The sequence below is a fragment of the Pimephales promelas genome, chromosome 4 (assembly GCF_988280905.1).
Source record: "Pimephales promelas chromosome 4, fPimPro1.hap1.1, whole genome shotgun sequence".
In the NCBI taxonomy this organism is placed as follows: Eukaryota; Metazoa; Chordata; class Actinopteri; order Cypriniformes; family Leuciscidae; genus Pimephales; species Pimephales promelas.
Genome location: NC_142772.1, coordinates 7,938,414 through 7,955,792, shown reverse-complemented (window position 1 = coordinate 7,955,792; position 17,379 = coordinate 7,938,414). Strand labels below are relative to the sequence as shown.

Here is a 17,379-nt window from a genome sequence, read left to right as displayed (position 1 = left end):
CCGTATTAAAACAATAAAAGGCCTGAAATATTTCAGTTGGTGTGCAATGAATCTAAAATATATGAAAGTTTAATTTTTATCATTACATTATGGAAAATAATGAACTTTATCACAATATACTAATTTTTTGAGAAGGACCATATGGGCTAGAAGGCGCCTCATAGTGGTCTAACCCTAACACTACACCAGACCTAAACCTACTCATAACCGAAGCATGTTGACGCTAAAGGGTGCCATGTCAAAAGCGTCACCTACACCTACATTTTTTTTGAAAATAAATGTTCACCAGCATATAACTGCCTGTGTTTTTACTGTAGTAATTTCCTGTGTGTTGTTTTTACTAAAATGTGTACATTACACATTTTAGAGTGTATTGCAAATTGTAATAATCACATACATGTACTGCATTTATTTTTACAATAAATGGCTGTGAAGTAATAGCGTATAATTATTACAGTATATTGCTGGTGAGTCTGATCATTCGGACTTGTTGTTTCCGGCCGACCACACGTTAGCGATTGGCTATGGGAGATCCTGAGTGACTCTAGGCAGATCCAATAGTTTTAAACTTTAACAGAGAACCCGCCTACAAGGAAGTAAACGTTTCTCAACGATAGAAGCCCGACTCTCTGTACAAATGAAATGTACGAGAGTCTGGTTGGACCAGGCAATCCCAAAACTGTGTCCCACTGTAAAAATAGTGGTAGGCATATGACTTTGGAGTAAATAATGATGATAGAATCTGTGAACTCTTCAAATAAGCTTCAAGACTGACATTTTTTTTCTTTAGATGAAACTTAAAATAACCATATGTATATCCAGTCTTCTAATTATTGATGGAGTTTCATTCCCTTGTGGCTAACACTGAAAATACAGAGCATCTAAATTGACTTTTTCTGAGAGGAATAACACAGTCCCCTCTTTCTCCAGCCCTTGTGGTGGTAACCTAATAAACACAAAGTGATGGTATCAATTTAACTTGCAATAGAAAGATCAGGACAGATTTGTGACATTTACCTTAGTTAAAATAATTCACACTACTACACTTCTTTGGTATGGGAAATCTAGATTTTAATACATTTGTAACCCTACAGTGTGTTTGTACAGCACCCTTTGGCTTAACTTTAGGATCCAGAGAATGTGAGCGGAGTGAAGCGCGTGCGAGCGGGGAGCACGAGCGGGCGGATCTTGGACAGAGCGCAGAGCGGCATTTTTAAAAGGACGGAGCGTCGCTCTACAGGCTAGATAGGGAAAGCAATTCTTTTCTCTTTTTTTAAGTTTGAGCCAATTTAAACTGTTATCCACGCTTTCTCTGCTCAAAAGTTCAGATAGATATAAGTCTGGTGGCCTAATAGTTAATTTACTCTTTAATTTAACACTTTGATGTAGGCCTATAGCCAAATTTTTATTTACTTTTTTTTTGTGTACAACTGATTTAGGCCTAAGCCAATTTAAATTTTAATAGTGTGCGCTGCACAAAAGTTCAGTTAGGCTTATCGAAATCTGACCTAATAATTAATTACTTTTAAACATTTATGTATATATCTTTTTTACATTTTTGTTTATATCATTTTTGGTTATATTATTAGGCCCATTTATTCGTTTAATTTTTTTTTCCCCACCTCCACCCCCCCTCTTCGGGGGACAACTTTATTTATATTATATTATATATTATATTATATTATATTATACAGAAACTGTGATATCTTTTTTAAAGGAGTAGTGATAATTTACTCACCCCCATGTCATTCAAAATGTCCATGTCTTTCTTTCTTCAGTCGAAAAGAAATTAAGGTTTTTGATGAAAACATTCAAGCATTTTTCTCCATATAATGCACTTCAATGGGAACCAAACGGTTCAAGGTCCAAAAGACATTTTCAGTGCAAAATGCAAACTGTTCAAAGGGCTTTAAACAATTCCAGATGATGAATAAGGGTATTATCAAGCGAAACGATCCCTCATTTAAAAAAAATATAACAAAGTTTAAGTTTTATAAGCTCCAATGCTCACATCAAAATGCATCAAAATGAACGAATCTTTTTCCAAGTCAATTCGTTCGTTTCGTTCGTTGAATGAACCAAATGACTCGGAAAAAGATTTGTTCATTTTGAGTTCGAACAGGAGAGTCACAATGTGCGTCAAAGAACAGAGCAAGGTGAGCATTCGAGCTTATAAAACTTAGTTTGTTATTTATTTATTACATGAGCGATCGTTTCACTTGATAAGACCCTTATTCGTCTGGAATCGTTTAAAGCAAAAAACCTTAATTTCTTTTCGACTGAAGAAAGAAAGACACGAGTGGGCGGATCTTGGACAGAGCGTCGCTCTATAGGCCAAATATGGAAAGCGATTATTTTCTCTTTTTTTAAGTTTGAGCCAATTTAAACTGTTATCCACGCGCTCTCTGTGCAAAAGTTCAGATAGATATAAGTCTGGTGGCCTAATAGTTAATTTACTCTTTAATTTAACACTTTGATGTAGGCCTATAGCCAAATTTTTATTTATATAATTAGGCGCATTGATTCATTTAATTTTACAGCTTTTTTTGTGTACAAATGATTTAGGCCTAAGCCAATTTAAATTTTAATAGGGTGCGCTGCACAAAAGTTCAGTTAGGCTTAACGAAATCTGACCTAATAATTAATAACTTTTAAACATTTATGTATATATCTTTTTTACATTTTTGTTTATATTTATTTTTGGTTATATTATTAGGCCCATTTATTCGTTTAATTTTTTTTTTCCCACCTCCACCCCCCCTCTTCGGGGGACAACTTTATTTATATTATATTATATTATATTATATTATATTATATTATATTTCTGTATAAGAGCGAGATCTGTCCAAGATCCAATTTAAACTGTTATCCACGCGCTCTCTGCGCAAAAGTTCAGATAGATATAAGTCTGGTGGCCTAATAGTTAATTTACTCTTTAATTTAACACTTTGATGTAGGCCTATAGCCAAATTTTATTTATATAATTAGGCGCATTGATTTGTTTAATTTTACAGCTTTTTTTGTGTACAACTGATTTAGGCCTAAGCCAATTTAAATTTTAATAGTGTGCGCTGCACAAAAGTTCAGTTAGGCTTATCGAAATCTGACCTAATAATTAATAACTTTTAAACATTTATGTATATATCTTTTTTACATTTTTGTTTATATCATTTTTGGTTATATTATTAGGCCCATTTATTCGTTAAATTTTTTTTCCCCACCTCCACCCCCCCTCTTCGGGGGACAACTTTATTTATATTAAATTATATTATATTATATTATATTTCTGTATAAGAGCGAGATCTGTCCAAGATCCAATTTAAACTGTTATCCACGCGCTCTCTGCGCAAAAGTTCAGATAGATATAAGTCTGGTGGCCTAATAGTTAATTTACTCTTTAATTTAACACTTTGATGTAGGCCTATAGCCAAATTTTTATTTATATAATTAGGCCCATTGATTTGTTTAATTTTACAGCTTTTTTTTGTGTACAACTGATTTAGGCCTAAGCCAATTTAAATTTTAATAGGGTGCCCTGCACAAAAGTTCAGTTAGGCTTATTTTAATCTGACCTAATAATTAATAACTTTTAAACATTTATGTATATATCTATTTTACATTTTTGTTTATATCATTTTTGGTTATATTATTAGGCCCATTTATTCGTTTAATTTTTTTCCCACCTCCACCCACCCTCCCACCTTCAGGGGACAACTTTATATTATATTATATTATTTTATATTATATTATATTTCTGTATAAGAGCGAGATCTGTCCAAGATCCAATTTAAACTGTTATCCACGCGCTCTCTGCGCAAAAGTTCAGATAGATATAAGTCTGGTGGCCTAATAGTTAATTTACTCTTTAATTTAACACTTTGATGTAGGCCTATAGCCAAATTTTTATTTATATAATTAGGCGCATTGATTCGTTTAATTTTACAGCTTTTTTTGTGTACAACTGATTTAGGCCTAAGCCAATTTAAATTTTAATAGCGTGCGCTGCACAAAAGTTCAGTTAGGCTTATTTTAATCTGACCTAATAATTAATTACTTTTAAACATTTATGTATATATTTTTACATTTTTGTTTATATCATTTTTGGTTATATTATTAGGCCCATTTATTCGTTTAATTTTTTTTTCCCACCTCCACCCCCCCTCTTCGGGAGACAACTTTATATTTAACTTTATATTATATTATATTATATTATATTATATTATATTATACAGAAACTGTGATATCTTTTTTAAAGTAGTTCACTTTTAAAAAAAACTTTTGCTGATAATTTACTCACCCCCATGTCATCCAAGATGTCCATGTCTTTCTTTCTTCAGTCGAAAAGAAATTAAGGTTTTTGATTAAAACATTCCAGCATTTTTCTTCATATAATGGACTTCAATGGGAACCAAACGGTTCAAGGTCCAAAAGACATTTTCACTGCAAAATGCAAACTGTTAAAAGGGCTTTAAACAATTCCAGATGATGAATAAGGGTCTTATCAAGCGAAACGATCGCTCATTTAAAAAAAATAACAAAGTTTAAGTTTTATAAGCTCAAATGCTCACATCAAAATGCATCAAAATGAACGAATCTTTTTCCAAGTCAATTCGTTCGTTTCGTTCGTTGAATGAACCAAATGACTCGGAAAAAGATTCGTTCATTTTGAGTTCAAACAGGAGAGTCACAATGTGCGTTAAAGAACAGAGCAAGGCGAGCATTCGAGCTTATAAAACTTAAACTTTGTTATTTATTTATTAAATGAGCTATCGTTTCACTTGATAAGACCCTTATTCGTCTGGAATCGTTTAAAGCAAAAAACCTTAATTTTTTTTCGACTGAAGAAAGAAAGACATGGACATCTTGGATGACATGACATGGGGGTGAGTAAATTATCAGCAAAAGTTTTTTTAAAAGTCGTTCGGCTGGTTGTTCGATGCCAAACTGGTCCAAATTCGTTTAATTTTACAGTAGTTTGTATGTACAATGGCTATAATTTAAATTTTTATCGTGCGTGTTGAGAAAAAGTTCAGTTATCAAAATTCTGGCCTTTAGTTAATTTACTTTTAAAACTTTTATGTATATTTTTGTTTATACAATTTTAAATTCATATTATTAGGCCCATTTATTCGTTTAATTTTACAGGACTTTTTGTGTAGGCTACATTCCTGTTCTTACATAGGCTAGTCCTAATATCTAATTTGAAATGAAACATTTCTGTTTGGAAAATGTTGTTGTTGGTCTTTAGTTCTTTGAAATACAAATTTACAAATTTCGATTTGAGTGGAGCGCGAAGCAAACTGCGTTAAGCGCCGAGCGATAATAAGCGGAGCGGCCTGGTGTGGCTTTTGAACCGCTCCACTCCGCACATCCCAAATTATTCTTGATTGATTTACTGTCCGCAAGATCCCCCGTGTTGCCAGGCTCTGAGCTCTCTGGTGTGGCGGCGTGAGTTCCCTGGCGAGTTGGATTTCGAGCTTCGGGTCACGTCACGAGCTCAAGCCCTCCACCAAGGACAGCAAGTTTGTTATTTCCTGTCCAAAACAAAGATTATAAGAACATGTCAACACATAAAAGTTTTTACAGCAGAATTGAATTCTGTTTGCATCACTGATTCTGTTATTTTCCTGTTTAATATCATGAAACAATCTGTACTGTATAAAGCGCTATATAAAAGAAAGTGACTAGACTATGACAACAACATTAAAATAAACTCTGATCACTCCACATATTTGAAAATAGATAAGTGATAAATGAGAACAATCCTACTCTGTCTGACTGTTCTACTTCCTCACACCTGAAATCTCCTGAACTTGTCCAATCTACAAGAAGATCATTCTCTGAGCCATTTATGCTGTAAGATCTGATCTAACGTCGGCCGTTTAGTTGGATCCTTTGTAAGGGACTGGCTAATCAGATCACGGCATTCTGTACCAATATTAATAAGAAGAGAGCTGGTTAGTCATGATGATCATGTGACTTGGCATCTAAACATGATTAATGTAAGGTAACATGTTCTTTATCTTTACTTTAAAGATGAAGTATAGAGTTTCTGCATCAAAGGGATGCATGCTTCACGCCTCAAACATCACAAAGGCAACTCTTACTGGTTCAGAAAAATCTTACTTCACCTTTAACTGTTTCTGTACAGAGCCTTTGCTTTATGTGTGTGCTTATCAAAGATTTCAATATTATTCACTCACCTTTGGATAAGTTGGGGTTCACAAATACAACTTTGCCCCGTGTGAGTTCCTTTCTACTGACAAAAGGAGGACATGCGTTCGTCATCTCATATAACAACACTCCTAGAGCCCAGGCATTTGTTGGGACGGCGTGGAATCTCCTATCCGTGAACACTTCAGGTGGGTAGTAAGTTCTTAATCCTGTAAGCAAGACATTCGCAAGTTGTTGAGCTTTTTTGTTTTTCCAAAGTGTCAAATAATCAGTAGGTCACTACATTCAGGTTTCCACACTGCCAAAATGCTCACCAAGGTATACTCTGCTCTCGTAGCCGTCACTACTAAGAAGCTGACCGCACCCAAAGTCAACCAGCTTGAGCTCTAGCGTGTTTTTGTTGATCAGGAAGTTTCCCGGATGAATGTCGTTATGAAAGACGCCATGTTCGATGCAGTGTTGTACTGCCAGCACAGCCTGTCTCATGATGAGCCGTGCCGTTGGTTCATCAAGTTCAAAGCTACGGTGCATTAAGGCCAGCAAGCTCTCACAAGGTTCGGGGTACTCCATGACGAGAGTGAATTTTCGAGGGTGTTCAAACCACTCGTACAGCTGTATGACGTGGGGGCTTCTGGGTTCTTGCCTCATCATTAGAAGCAGCGCCACTTCTGTTACGAGAGGTTCGGGATGCCCAGGCTAGAGAAAAGTAGAAGAGAGAAGATTAGATGGGTACAAATCTCATTTTTTTAATGTACTTTTCTTTGACCTCTGTAGATACAGAGCCTTTTCAGCTTAAAGTTAGTTGGTGCGTCTAGGCTTACTTGTCTGTAACATGTACAGCGAATGCTTCCTACAGGTGTATTGACTACAGTAATCAGCACTTAAACAACTAAATACACATTCAACAACTTACTATAGCAAGATAACGATTGTTGTCAGTCTTGCTGATCTGCTTGATGGCAACCTGCAAAAAAACAAACAAAAAATGTTTCATTAACAGTAACAGTATTCAGGCACCTGACCTTGCACTAGGTATCAAACCACGATCTGTAAATTGTACTTGCAAAAATGTTTCTGCAGTTCGGTAATATTTACCTTTTTGCCATCAAGTTTCCGCATTCCCTCGAACACCCTGCCAAATCCCCCGGATCCAATCATCTCTCCAACCTCGAAGAGAGAAGCAAAGGACTCTGAAAAACAGAAACAATATTATAAATAAATAAGCTCGCTAGATCCTTTGAAAATAACAATAAAAGGTTACTGACTCAGATAAGTAATATGAATTGACTACATGTACTTACAATAGAGTTAAGGTTAGGATTAGTTAAGTATGCATAATTTACTGTACTTTAGTAAGTAGATGATGTACTAATTTGTAACTACGTCACCTTAAAATAAAGTGTTACCGGTCCCAGATAGCAAACTGACATTGAATCAACGTGGAAACAATGTCTCTCATGACATTGAAACAACGTTGATTTTGCTCATCGAATTAACGTTGAACCAACGTCAGACGCGGTATTCTTCAAAGCTAAATGAAAATCGAAAATTGGTTTGCTTTCATAACGTTGAAACAACGCGTTGATTTCAAGTTGATTTTCCGTTAGTTTTGAAAGAATGACGCGTCTGACGTTGGTTCAACGTTAATTCGATTAGCAAAACAATGTCAGATCAACGTTGTTTCGATGTCATATTTCCACGTTGATTCAATGTCAGTTTGCTATCTGGGGGTAGCACTTTATTTCACAGTCCTGTTCCCCATGTACTTATTAAAGTTATTACAATAACTGGGTACTTGATACGCACCTTCACCTAAACCCAATCTTAACCCCTGTAGTTACCTTTTATGACAATAATATGGGGAATAATATTATTCTCAGAAAACAAGCCTTAATATATTTTTAGTGGAATTCAAGACAACAATACTGTTTAAAATAATGATCAAGAAATAATGACTGTAGATTTACCATGATTGTGCTTGACGGCTGAGTGATCTGGGTCAGGCTCTGGGTCCAGATCTGGTGGAGGGATGAAAGGCTCCACAACATTCACAGCACTGCAGTGACAACAGCAGCCGAAATGATGTTTCATAGCCTTCCACACCCTCCTGAAGAAACCACAAAGTCCTTTCTTCTCTCTATATTCTGAAATGTAGAAAAAAAATATTGAAAAGACAACATCTCTGACCTCAAATTAAACAATGACAAAATTACACGTTACTGTTCCATTCTTATCTGTAATGTTACAAATCCAAGTAATGCAAATATTATACGACGGCCCTGCTTCTGCTTAATGCCTGCATAAATGTCCCAAACTCTTATTTCACAATATTTAGTATTGAGTATTAAAAAGAATTCTTGCAATTGCAAATGTTACGGAAACATTCTGTTTAATAATTTTGCAAACATTATGGAAACAAAAAGAACATTTTAACGTTAGCTAAATTATGCTGAGCAACGGTAAATATGACTAGAGATTAACCTGTTAAATACTTGAAGCAGTCTTATGCATAAAATAGCAAAATCAGTACACTTTACACCCCTCACTCCTATTTCAATCTCACCGGTTGAGCTCTTGTTGGCAGGAGACGCCTCCACGGCACCCTGAGCTATCAGGCCATTAGCAGTCACTGCTGGCTCCAAAGGAACCTGACCTGGCAGCGGAGGACACATCATCTCTCGGAGGCTGTCGGACCCGGACAAACTCCAGAGGCCACAACTGTCCTCCTGTTCTCTTGGGCCGTCCGATCCCAAGCCACTCCACCTCCACTCAACGATGTATGACCCCCTGCTGCTGAGACTCAACTCTCCGACTCTCTGACGGGATCTGGAGCGGCCTGACACTGGAATATTTCAAATATCAAAAACAGTTGTTGTTTTTTATTAAATAATATAAATAATCAATGTCAGAGGTCACTTGTTATAAGTATATTGTTATAATAGAAGTGGACGCACATCCACCATCTGGGTTCTGCTTGCTGCCGCTCTGCCTCTTCCGATGATCCTGACCTGTGAACACAGAACCAGAAAACTCAGAAGACAGAGGAGCTGAACCGTCAGAACTGAGTCTCCAAACCTCCAGACCAGCCGTCTGAGTGGAAGCAGCTCTCCCGGATCTGGAGCTGCCTGAGCCTAGAATATTTCAGACATCACATAGTTAGTAATGTTTTGATAATAATCAATGTTATAAATTGCTCCTATATAGTTGCTCAAAATTGAAAGGTTTATTTTACATGCAATAAGGAATCAAATACACGTGATCATTTGATCAGAAATTTGGCGGATCAAATAAGTTATCTCAAGTTTCTGCACATTAATTTAGTCCATCATCATCATACCATAACATAAACAAATGAAAAGTAGAGCACTCACCTCGTCTTTCACTCTTCTGAGCCATCAATGTCCTTCAACCTGCAATAGAAACAAGAAGTTAATTACAAAATACAATACAAAAAAAATAACACAGTACAACCCTCCAAATACTACCAAAATAAATAAATAAAAATAATAAATAAATAAAACAAAAAAAATAATTAAAAAAACAAATAAATTAAATAAAAAATTACATAAAACAACAAACTCCTAGTTTAACTCCCAGATAATAACAATTAGATAGAAGCCTCCACAGAAATAAGGTAACTGTTAAATGTTAAAAAAAAAAAAAAAGAGAGGGAAAAAGGGAAAGGATCCTCCGATCTAGTCCTCCTAGATGATCAGTTTTTTTCTCAGGAAGTCTCCAAACAGCTTCGAAATCTGCACAGAAAATACTCGTCAAAACTCTCTGAATTCGCCTCGTCTCTCGAGCAAAAGATTGCGATGTTTGAGTGTAAACAAACAAATTCATAAACCAACACGCGTCGTTATAGCAACTAAAATTCGAATCATCATCGTACGCAGACCTGAAGTCGTCATCAATTCATTTACATTTACTTGAAAACATCCCGATGTACAAGCGAAAATGTCATCAAAACAAATAAAACTATCCGGACATAAATACTCCTCTGGGCTTCTTTGTAAATGGGTAACACTTCCTGGTCAAAAATGGACGAAGCCTTAAAGTTTAACTTTATTTTTTTTTTTCCAAGGATAACCATTGAAATATAGTTTTGTTCTATTTTCTGATTATTATTAAGAAGTTTTTGAGCTTTTTATGATACTTTGCATTAATTCTATCATTTTTTAATTAGAATATATTTATTTATTTTAAAAAAAAACAATATATGCAACATTTCACATCAAAATACAGTGCCAGCCTGTTAAAAATTTTCAACTAGAAGAGCGCCATCTAGTGGCTTTAAAAAAATAGTTACATGTGTGCAATGTCCTGTACCAGCCTGTAGGCTGCCTATTATATAGATATAATTATATAGATATAATTATATATTATATCTATATATAGCTTCCTATATAAATACATGGTAAGACTTTTTGATTTCTTTTGTTGTTTTAGACATGATTTCTCTATCTTATTCGTTTTTTTTATTTAGATATACATTTAGATATTCTAAAAGACTACTTTATTTTTATTTTTTTAGATACATATCAGGTTTTGCATTATGATTTAAATCAATCAAACTATAGGCTAGCATTTGGTTAGAAAGGGAACACAATGCAAACATTTTTGTTACTCAGTATTTGGTCATTTAAATAATTGAACAAAATAAGGGATGGTTAGTGATAATTCAAAACACTTTATACAGACATTTTGCCTGTATAATAAATTGGTATTTTTATTCATTTTATTTCAGTAAGTAATAAAAACTTCAGAAGGGAACAGCAATTATGATCGAACAGAAATAAACATAAAATAATGCTAATTAAGTTAATTTTCTCTCTCTCTCTCTCTCTCTCTCTCTCTCTCTCTCTCTCTCTCTCTCTCTCTCTCTCTCTCTCTCTCTCGTGCGCATGTGCGTGTTTGGTGTGGTGAGGTGTGAGAGGGAAGTTTGATTGATCTTTAAGCTTTTTCTTTTTTTTCCCTACACTTTATGGCTTTTTTCTCACCTTAGTCATTTATTAATGTGTAAAGTAAACTGATCAGAACAGTTGCTTTTCGTAGCCAGTATTTGCATCCATTTGTGGAATTTAAACATGGCATCACCTCTCAATGTGGGAACGCCAGTTTGTTCCATTGGAAATGGATGCAAGTGCTTTCCTGATCAAGTTTGCACGGTGGAAGATGTTCTTATGGCCATGGGAAATGTTGTTGGCCATGAAAAGATAATTTCGGCGTCTAGAATGAACAAGGCCGTTGTTGTGTTTTTGGAGGAAGAAAAGTTAGTGAACGTGCTCGTGGAGACTGGGATTGAGATATCGGACACTTTTGTGCAGGTGACACCTTTGCGCTCTCCTGCGACGCGTGTCATAATCTCGAACGCGCCTCCGTTCATAGCAAATGATGCGATCTTAAAAGAACTAAATCGCTTTGGAAAATTTGCGAGTGAAATTAAAACTGTTCCGCTCGGCTGTAAGAATAAAGAGCTGAAGCACGTGACGTCCTTTCGGAGACAGGTTTTCATGTTTTTGAACGCACCGACGAAGTATTTGGAAATTTCCTTTCGTGTACAACACGGTGAAAGTTCTTACATGATCTTTGCAACCACGGAAAGTATGCGGTGTTTTGAATGTGGGGACTTAGGTCACAAGAAATTACTTTGTCCTCACAAAAAGCAAAATGGGGAGACAATAACTGTTGAGACTGTAAATAAGGAAATGACTAATCACTCTGTTTGCGAAAAAACTAGCGAAAAAAATGAAAAAAGACCTACATTGGTTAAAGAAACGAGTGTGCAACCTAAGAATAAAAAACTAAGATTACAAACCGAAAATCAAATTGATGAGACTGAGGATGAAAGCCCAACTATCAGTGGATGTTTGGATCAACCTCTGGAGAACACACCGGCTTTAGAAGTGCATGAGTCTGACAAGGAGTCAGTGTCAAGACCAGAGGTGAGTGAACCTTCTTTGCCGATAGTGCTGGGTGTTTCAGAAGGAGCAGATCACAGTCTTACCTGTTGCAATGATATGGAAATTGAAAAGGCAAGTGGAAGTGGTTTACAGTTTGTTGAGATGGAGGATAACTTGTGTGTTGATGAATCAAGATGTGATAGTGATAGTGCTTCAGAGGTTTCTGAATTTGAGTTGAGCCAATCATCTGGAGACTTGTATACTGCGGAAGAAATTAATGATTTTCTGGATCGGACAAAAGGGCAGAAAGTGGATGTTATGAAGTTTTTTCCTGATGCTGTTAAATTTTTGAAGTCAGTCATGTATGTTCAGAAAAGTGTAGGTTGTGATGTCCTATCAAAACAAAAAAGATTTCGGTTGAAAAAACTGGCCACAGTAGTTCGTAAAAGTTTACGAGGAAGGAAACATAACAAATAGGTTCACATGGTTTCGGGTGCTGCTCTCATCTATTTTCTTCTCTGTCTGTTTTCTTTCTTGTTATTTCCCCCCCTCTTTAATATGCATATTTTAAGAATCAGTTCTTTAAATGTAAATGGGGCAAGGAATAGAGAAAAACAAGGTTTATTAAATGAGTTTCTTAAGCTCAAGGATTCACATGTAACTTTTTTACAAGAAACTCATAGTGATGAGGATAATGAGACAGATTGGGGATTGTGTTGGGAGGGCAGTTACTCTTTAAGCCATGGTACGAATCTAAGTGCTGGGGTAGCCATTCTTTTTTCATCTAACCTAAACACGGATATTTTGTCAAAGGTAGAATTAGAAAAAGGTCGCCTTCTTGTTGTTAAGGCAAAAATCGATGAACACAATTTTGTGTTTGTTAATATTTATGCCCCAAACAGAAGTGCAGATAGAATAATTCTATTAAAGAAACTGAGTGATTATTTGAAAAGTGTAAATACAGATGACTTTCTAATATTAGGAGGTGACTGGAATAATACAGTTGATTTTACCATGGATAGGAATCATACTGAACCAGATTACGAATCCCCTGCTTTTTTAAAAAATATTCTCATTCAAAATGATTTGTTGGACGTTTGGAGAGTGAGGAATGTAAAAGTTAAGCAGTATACTTGGATTAAAGTTTTACAAGAGAGAATAAGTGCAGCTAGATTAGATCGATTTTATGTTTGTAAAAAAACTAATAATAGGATTGTGGCTGCAAATATTGTACCTGTTTGTTTTTCAGACCATCATTTTGTTACGTGTAATTTGACTTTGTCACAGACTCAGTGCAAAAGTCCTTATTGGAAATTGAATGTTCGTTTGTTACAGGAGAAGGACTTTTTTGAGAGATTTAATTTTTTTTGGGAGTCTTGGGTTTCTCAGAAAGGGGAATACGAAAATTTAATTCAGTGGTGGGAATTGGGTAAAACACAAATTAAAATCTTTTGTCAGCAGTTTTCTTCTTTCTCTACCATAAAGACTAAGCAAAAAATCAGTGAATTAGAGAAGGAAATAGCACAAATTACATCTAATATGGTGCAGCAACCAGATACAGTGATGGCCGAGAATTTGTGTGAGAAGAGGGTTTCTCTTAAGTCTCTATTACAAGTGCAAACAAAAGGTGCACTAATAAGGTCACGGTTTTTGTCAGTTAATGACATGGATGCACCAACTGCGTATTTTTTTAATCTTGAAAAAGTCTCAAAAAAACAGAGTGTGATGCATTGTCTGACATCCCCAGATGGGTCTAAAACATCTGACCCAAAAAAGATGAGGAAAATTGCTGTGGACTTTTATTCAGATCTTTTTAGAGCTGATATGTGTGACTCACAGAGTACTTTGGACTTGTTAGAAAATCTTCCAACTATTGGTGGTGAACAACGTGCAAGTTTGGACAGTATTTTTTCTTTTCAAGAACTGACTGAAGCTGTGCAACAGATGAAGCCCGGTCGTGCACCAGGTATTGATGGTCTGCCGGTGGAATTCTATAAAGTCATGTGGGGAATTATAGGTGAAGACTTTTACGAGGTTGTTCAGAAATGTTATGAAGAACAAAAACTTCCTAAGAGCTGTCAGAGGGCTGTCCTTGCTCTTATTCCAAAAAAAGGAGACATTAGTCTCTTAAAGAACTGGAGACCTGTTTCTATCCTCACTAATGACTATAAAATATTGGCAAAGGTTTTGGTGAATAGGTTGAAGTGTGTTTTGAGTGATATTATTCATAAGGATCAATCATATTGTATCCCAGATAGAACTATTTATGATAACATATTTCTGGTTAGAGATTTACTAGATTATTGTAAACTAAATGGAATCAATCTAGGCCTTCTATCATTAGACCAAGAGAAGGCATTTGATCGTGTAGATCATGATTATTTATTTAAAACTTTAAAAGCTTTTGGGTGTGGTGATGTTTTTCTTTCTTGGATTAAAATTTTGTATAAAAATGCTTCATGTTTAGTGAAAATTGGAGGAGACTTAAGTTCGCCAATACGAATGCAAAGGGGAATCAGACAGGGATGTCCTCTGTCTGGTCAGTTGTATGCACTAGCAGTTGAACCTTTGTTGTGTTTATTAAGAAAAAATGTGTCTGGTGTTTGTGTTGGAAACAGTATTTATAATACAATTAAGTTGACGGCTTATGCAGATGACATTACTGTTTTTGTTAAGACCCAAGCAGATGTAAACAAAATCAAGAACTGCCTTTGTTTATATGAAAAAGCATCATCTGCTAAGTTAAACTGGAGTAAAACTGAAGCATTGTGGTGTAACGGACATTCAACAGAGGTTTTACCTTTTATTTCTGAAAATGTAAAATGGGGAAAATTTGGACTAAAATTTTTAGGGATTTATTTAGGTAATGAAGAGTTTCAAAAAAAGAATTGGGAGAATGTAAAGGATAAAGTTTGTGCTAAGTTATCTAAATGGAGCTGGTTGCTACCTCAACTATCATACAGGGGAAGAGTGCTGGTGATTAACAATCTAGTGGCATCCACCCTGTGGCACAGGCTTAATGTTTTAGAGCCACCAATGGATTTTTTTGTGGACATTCAGAGACTTCTTGTTAATTTTTTCTGGTCTGGAAGGCACTGGCTGAAAGAAGCTGTATTGTATCTACCAGTCCAGGAAGGAGGTCAAGGCTTAATCAACCTTAAGTCCAGGTATGCGGCATTTCGTCTAAAGACTGTCCAGAGGTTTCTGTATCATCGAGACCAGAACTGGATGGAAGTGGCATGTGCCCTCTTGAAGAGGGTTGGCCGTCTGGGTCTTGACCGACATCTGTTTTTAATGGACTTAAAGAATATGGACCTTAATGGACTTACACCTTTTTATGCTTCTGCTTTACAAGTGTGGCAGTTTCTGTCTGTGGGAAGAGTAAACGTCTGGAACCTGGAAGAGCCTTTATTTTTTAATGGACTTTTGTCAATTGAGCTTCTGAATTCAGGTACTCTTCGCACTAATTTGATAAAAGCCGGCATATGTAAAATTGGACATTTAAAAGATGGCAACCAGTGGATTACAGTGGAAGAGCTGCATCTTAGAACAGACATCCGGTCTCTTCGAATTCTCCAAAGACTGCTGGAAGAGATAAAGAACCTTTTTAGTCTTCAACCATTACACCTGGAGAGTTTTGATGGACTGTTCCCTGAATTGCGTGTGACTGCTGAAGTGGGAGATTGGGAGGAAACTGAAGGGTGTTTACTAACTTTTAGAACACCTGAGCTTGGAAAGTTTGAACTTCTTTCTAAGAAAGCCCTGTATCTTATTTGTGTTAAAGTTCTTAATTTAAGGGCTCTGGACAAAGTGATGGAGTCAAAATGGACTGGATTTCTTGAGCCAGGCTCTTCCCCGAGAAGTAGTTGGAGGTCCCTGTATAAGAAGCCCATCGAAAAAAGACTAGGTGACTTACAGTGGCGGATTGTACATTGGGGAATAGCCACAAACAGATACAAAGCACATCTGGATCCTTTACATAGTGTTGATTGTAGTTTTTGTGGGGAATCTGAAACAGTTAATCACCTTTTTGTTGAATGTTCAAGATTAAGAGAACTTTTTTGTTTGTTAAAAGATGTATGTCAGAGTTTAGGTTTTTTGTTTACTAATGGTTTATTTATATTTGGACCAAAATATAGTGCTAAAAATAAACAAAAAGTAGTATTATTGAATTTTATTTTTGGTAAAGCGAAGATGGCAATTTGGTTAACTAGAAAAAATAAGACTCTCAATTTAAGAGGAGTCGATCCAGTGCTTATGCTTAAAGGATTGGTTATGGGACGTTTGATGCTGGAATTTGCTTACTATGAAATGGTAAATGATATTGAGAAATTTTTTTTGATGTGGGGAACAGAAGGCCTGTTGTGTAAGCCCGATGAAGGGCAAGGCTATCAGATAAGCTTTGGAGTTGCATAAGGATTGAAGTGTATGTATGTATGTATATATATATATATGTATATGTATGTATATATATATATATGTATGTGTGTGTGTATGTGTATATGTATGTATATATATGTATATATTTTTTTCTTTTTTTCCCCCTTTTATTTTTTAATTATTTTTTTTATTTTTTTTTCTTTCATTTCTTTGAGTTGGAAGGTATTCTTTGAAAGAAGAATTGAGTATTTTAAGTCGATCATGTAAAATAAAATGTAATTTAAAAGTCAAAGTCTCTCTCTCTCTCTCTCTCTCTCTCTCTCTCTCTCTCTCTCTCTCTCTCTCTCTCTCTGTGTGTGTGTGTGTGTGTCTTGCATTTGAGCAAGAGTCTCTTTTGTATTTTGAATTTATTTATTTATTTATTTATTTATTTATTTTTTTTTTTGGGGGGGGGGGGGGGTCTTATTTGCACTCTTGATGTTTTAGAGTGTCACCCCTTCATTGCTGTACACTTTTTTTCTGCACCGTGGCTGATCTGTAGCTTATACCACCAAAAATTTCTCTGAGTTTTCCTATTATTTCGTATTTTCCTATTTTTCGTAAGTCATACATTTGCATACTTCAGTTCACCTTCAAAGTAAAGATAAAAAAACATGATACCTTTTTTAATCATGTTTTGATGCCAAGTCACATGCTCATCATAACTAACCAGCTCTCTTCTTATTAATATTGGTACAGAATGCAGTGATCTGATTAGTCAGTGGCTTACAAAGGATACAACTAATAAAAAAATTAAACAATGGGCTCTATGCACGGTGGTATTTCCAGTGAAGGTCTAAGGTAACTAATCGATAACTTCCGATCGTAGAGTCCAGTACAATACCAAGAATTTATATTGAATTTTATTGGTATGCAGGTATGA

At 35.6% G+C, this 17,379-nt stretch overlaps 1 protein-coding gene across 1 annotated transcript; it reads right to left on the bottom strand.

Moving 5' to 3' along the window:
- Positions 1-4,885: 4,885 nt before the first annotated feature.
- On the bottom strand, positions 4,886-9,570 carry LOC120472202 (serine/threonine-protein kinase pim-2). Its single transcript, XM_089129765.1, has 9 exons — positions 9,546-9,570; positions 9,129-9,305; positions 8,738-9,016; positions 8,142-8,318; positions 7,270-7,364; positions 7,088-7,138; positions 6,489-6,870; positions 6,204-6,383; positions 4,886-5,534 (listed from the first exon to the last, which is right to left on the bottom strand). Exons 1-9 carry the CDS (start codon positions 9,568-9,570, stop codon positions 5,485-5,487), a joined length of 1,416 nt encoding a protein of 471 aa, XP_088985891.1. The 3' UTR covers positions 4,886-5,484.
- Between the last annotated feature and the right edge of the window lie 7,809 nt (positions 9,571-17,379).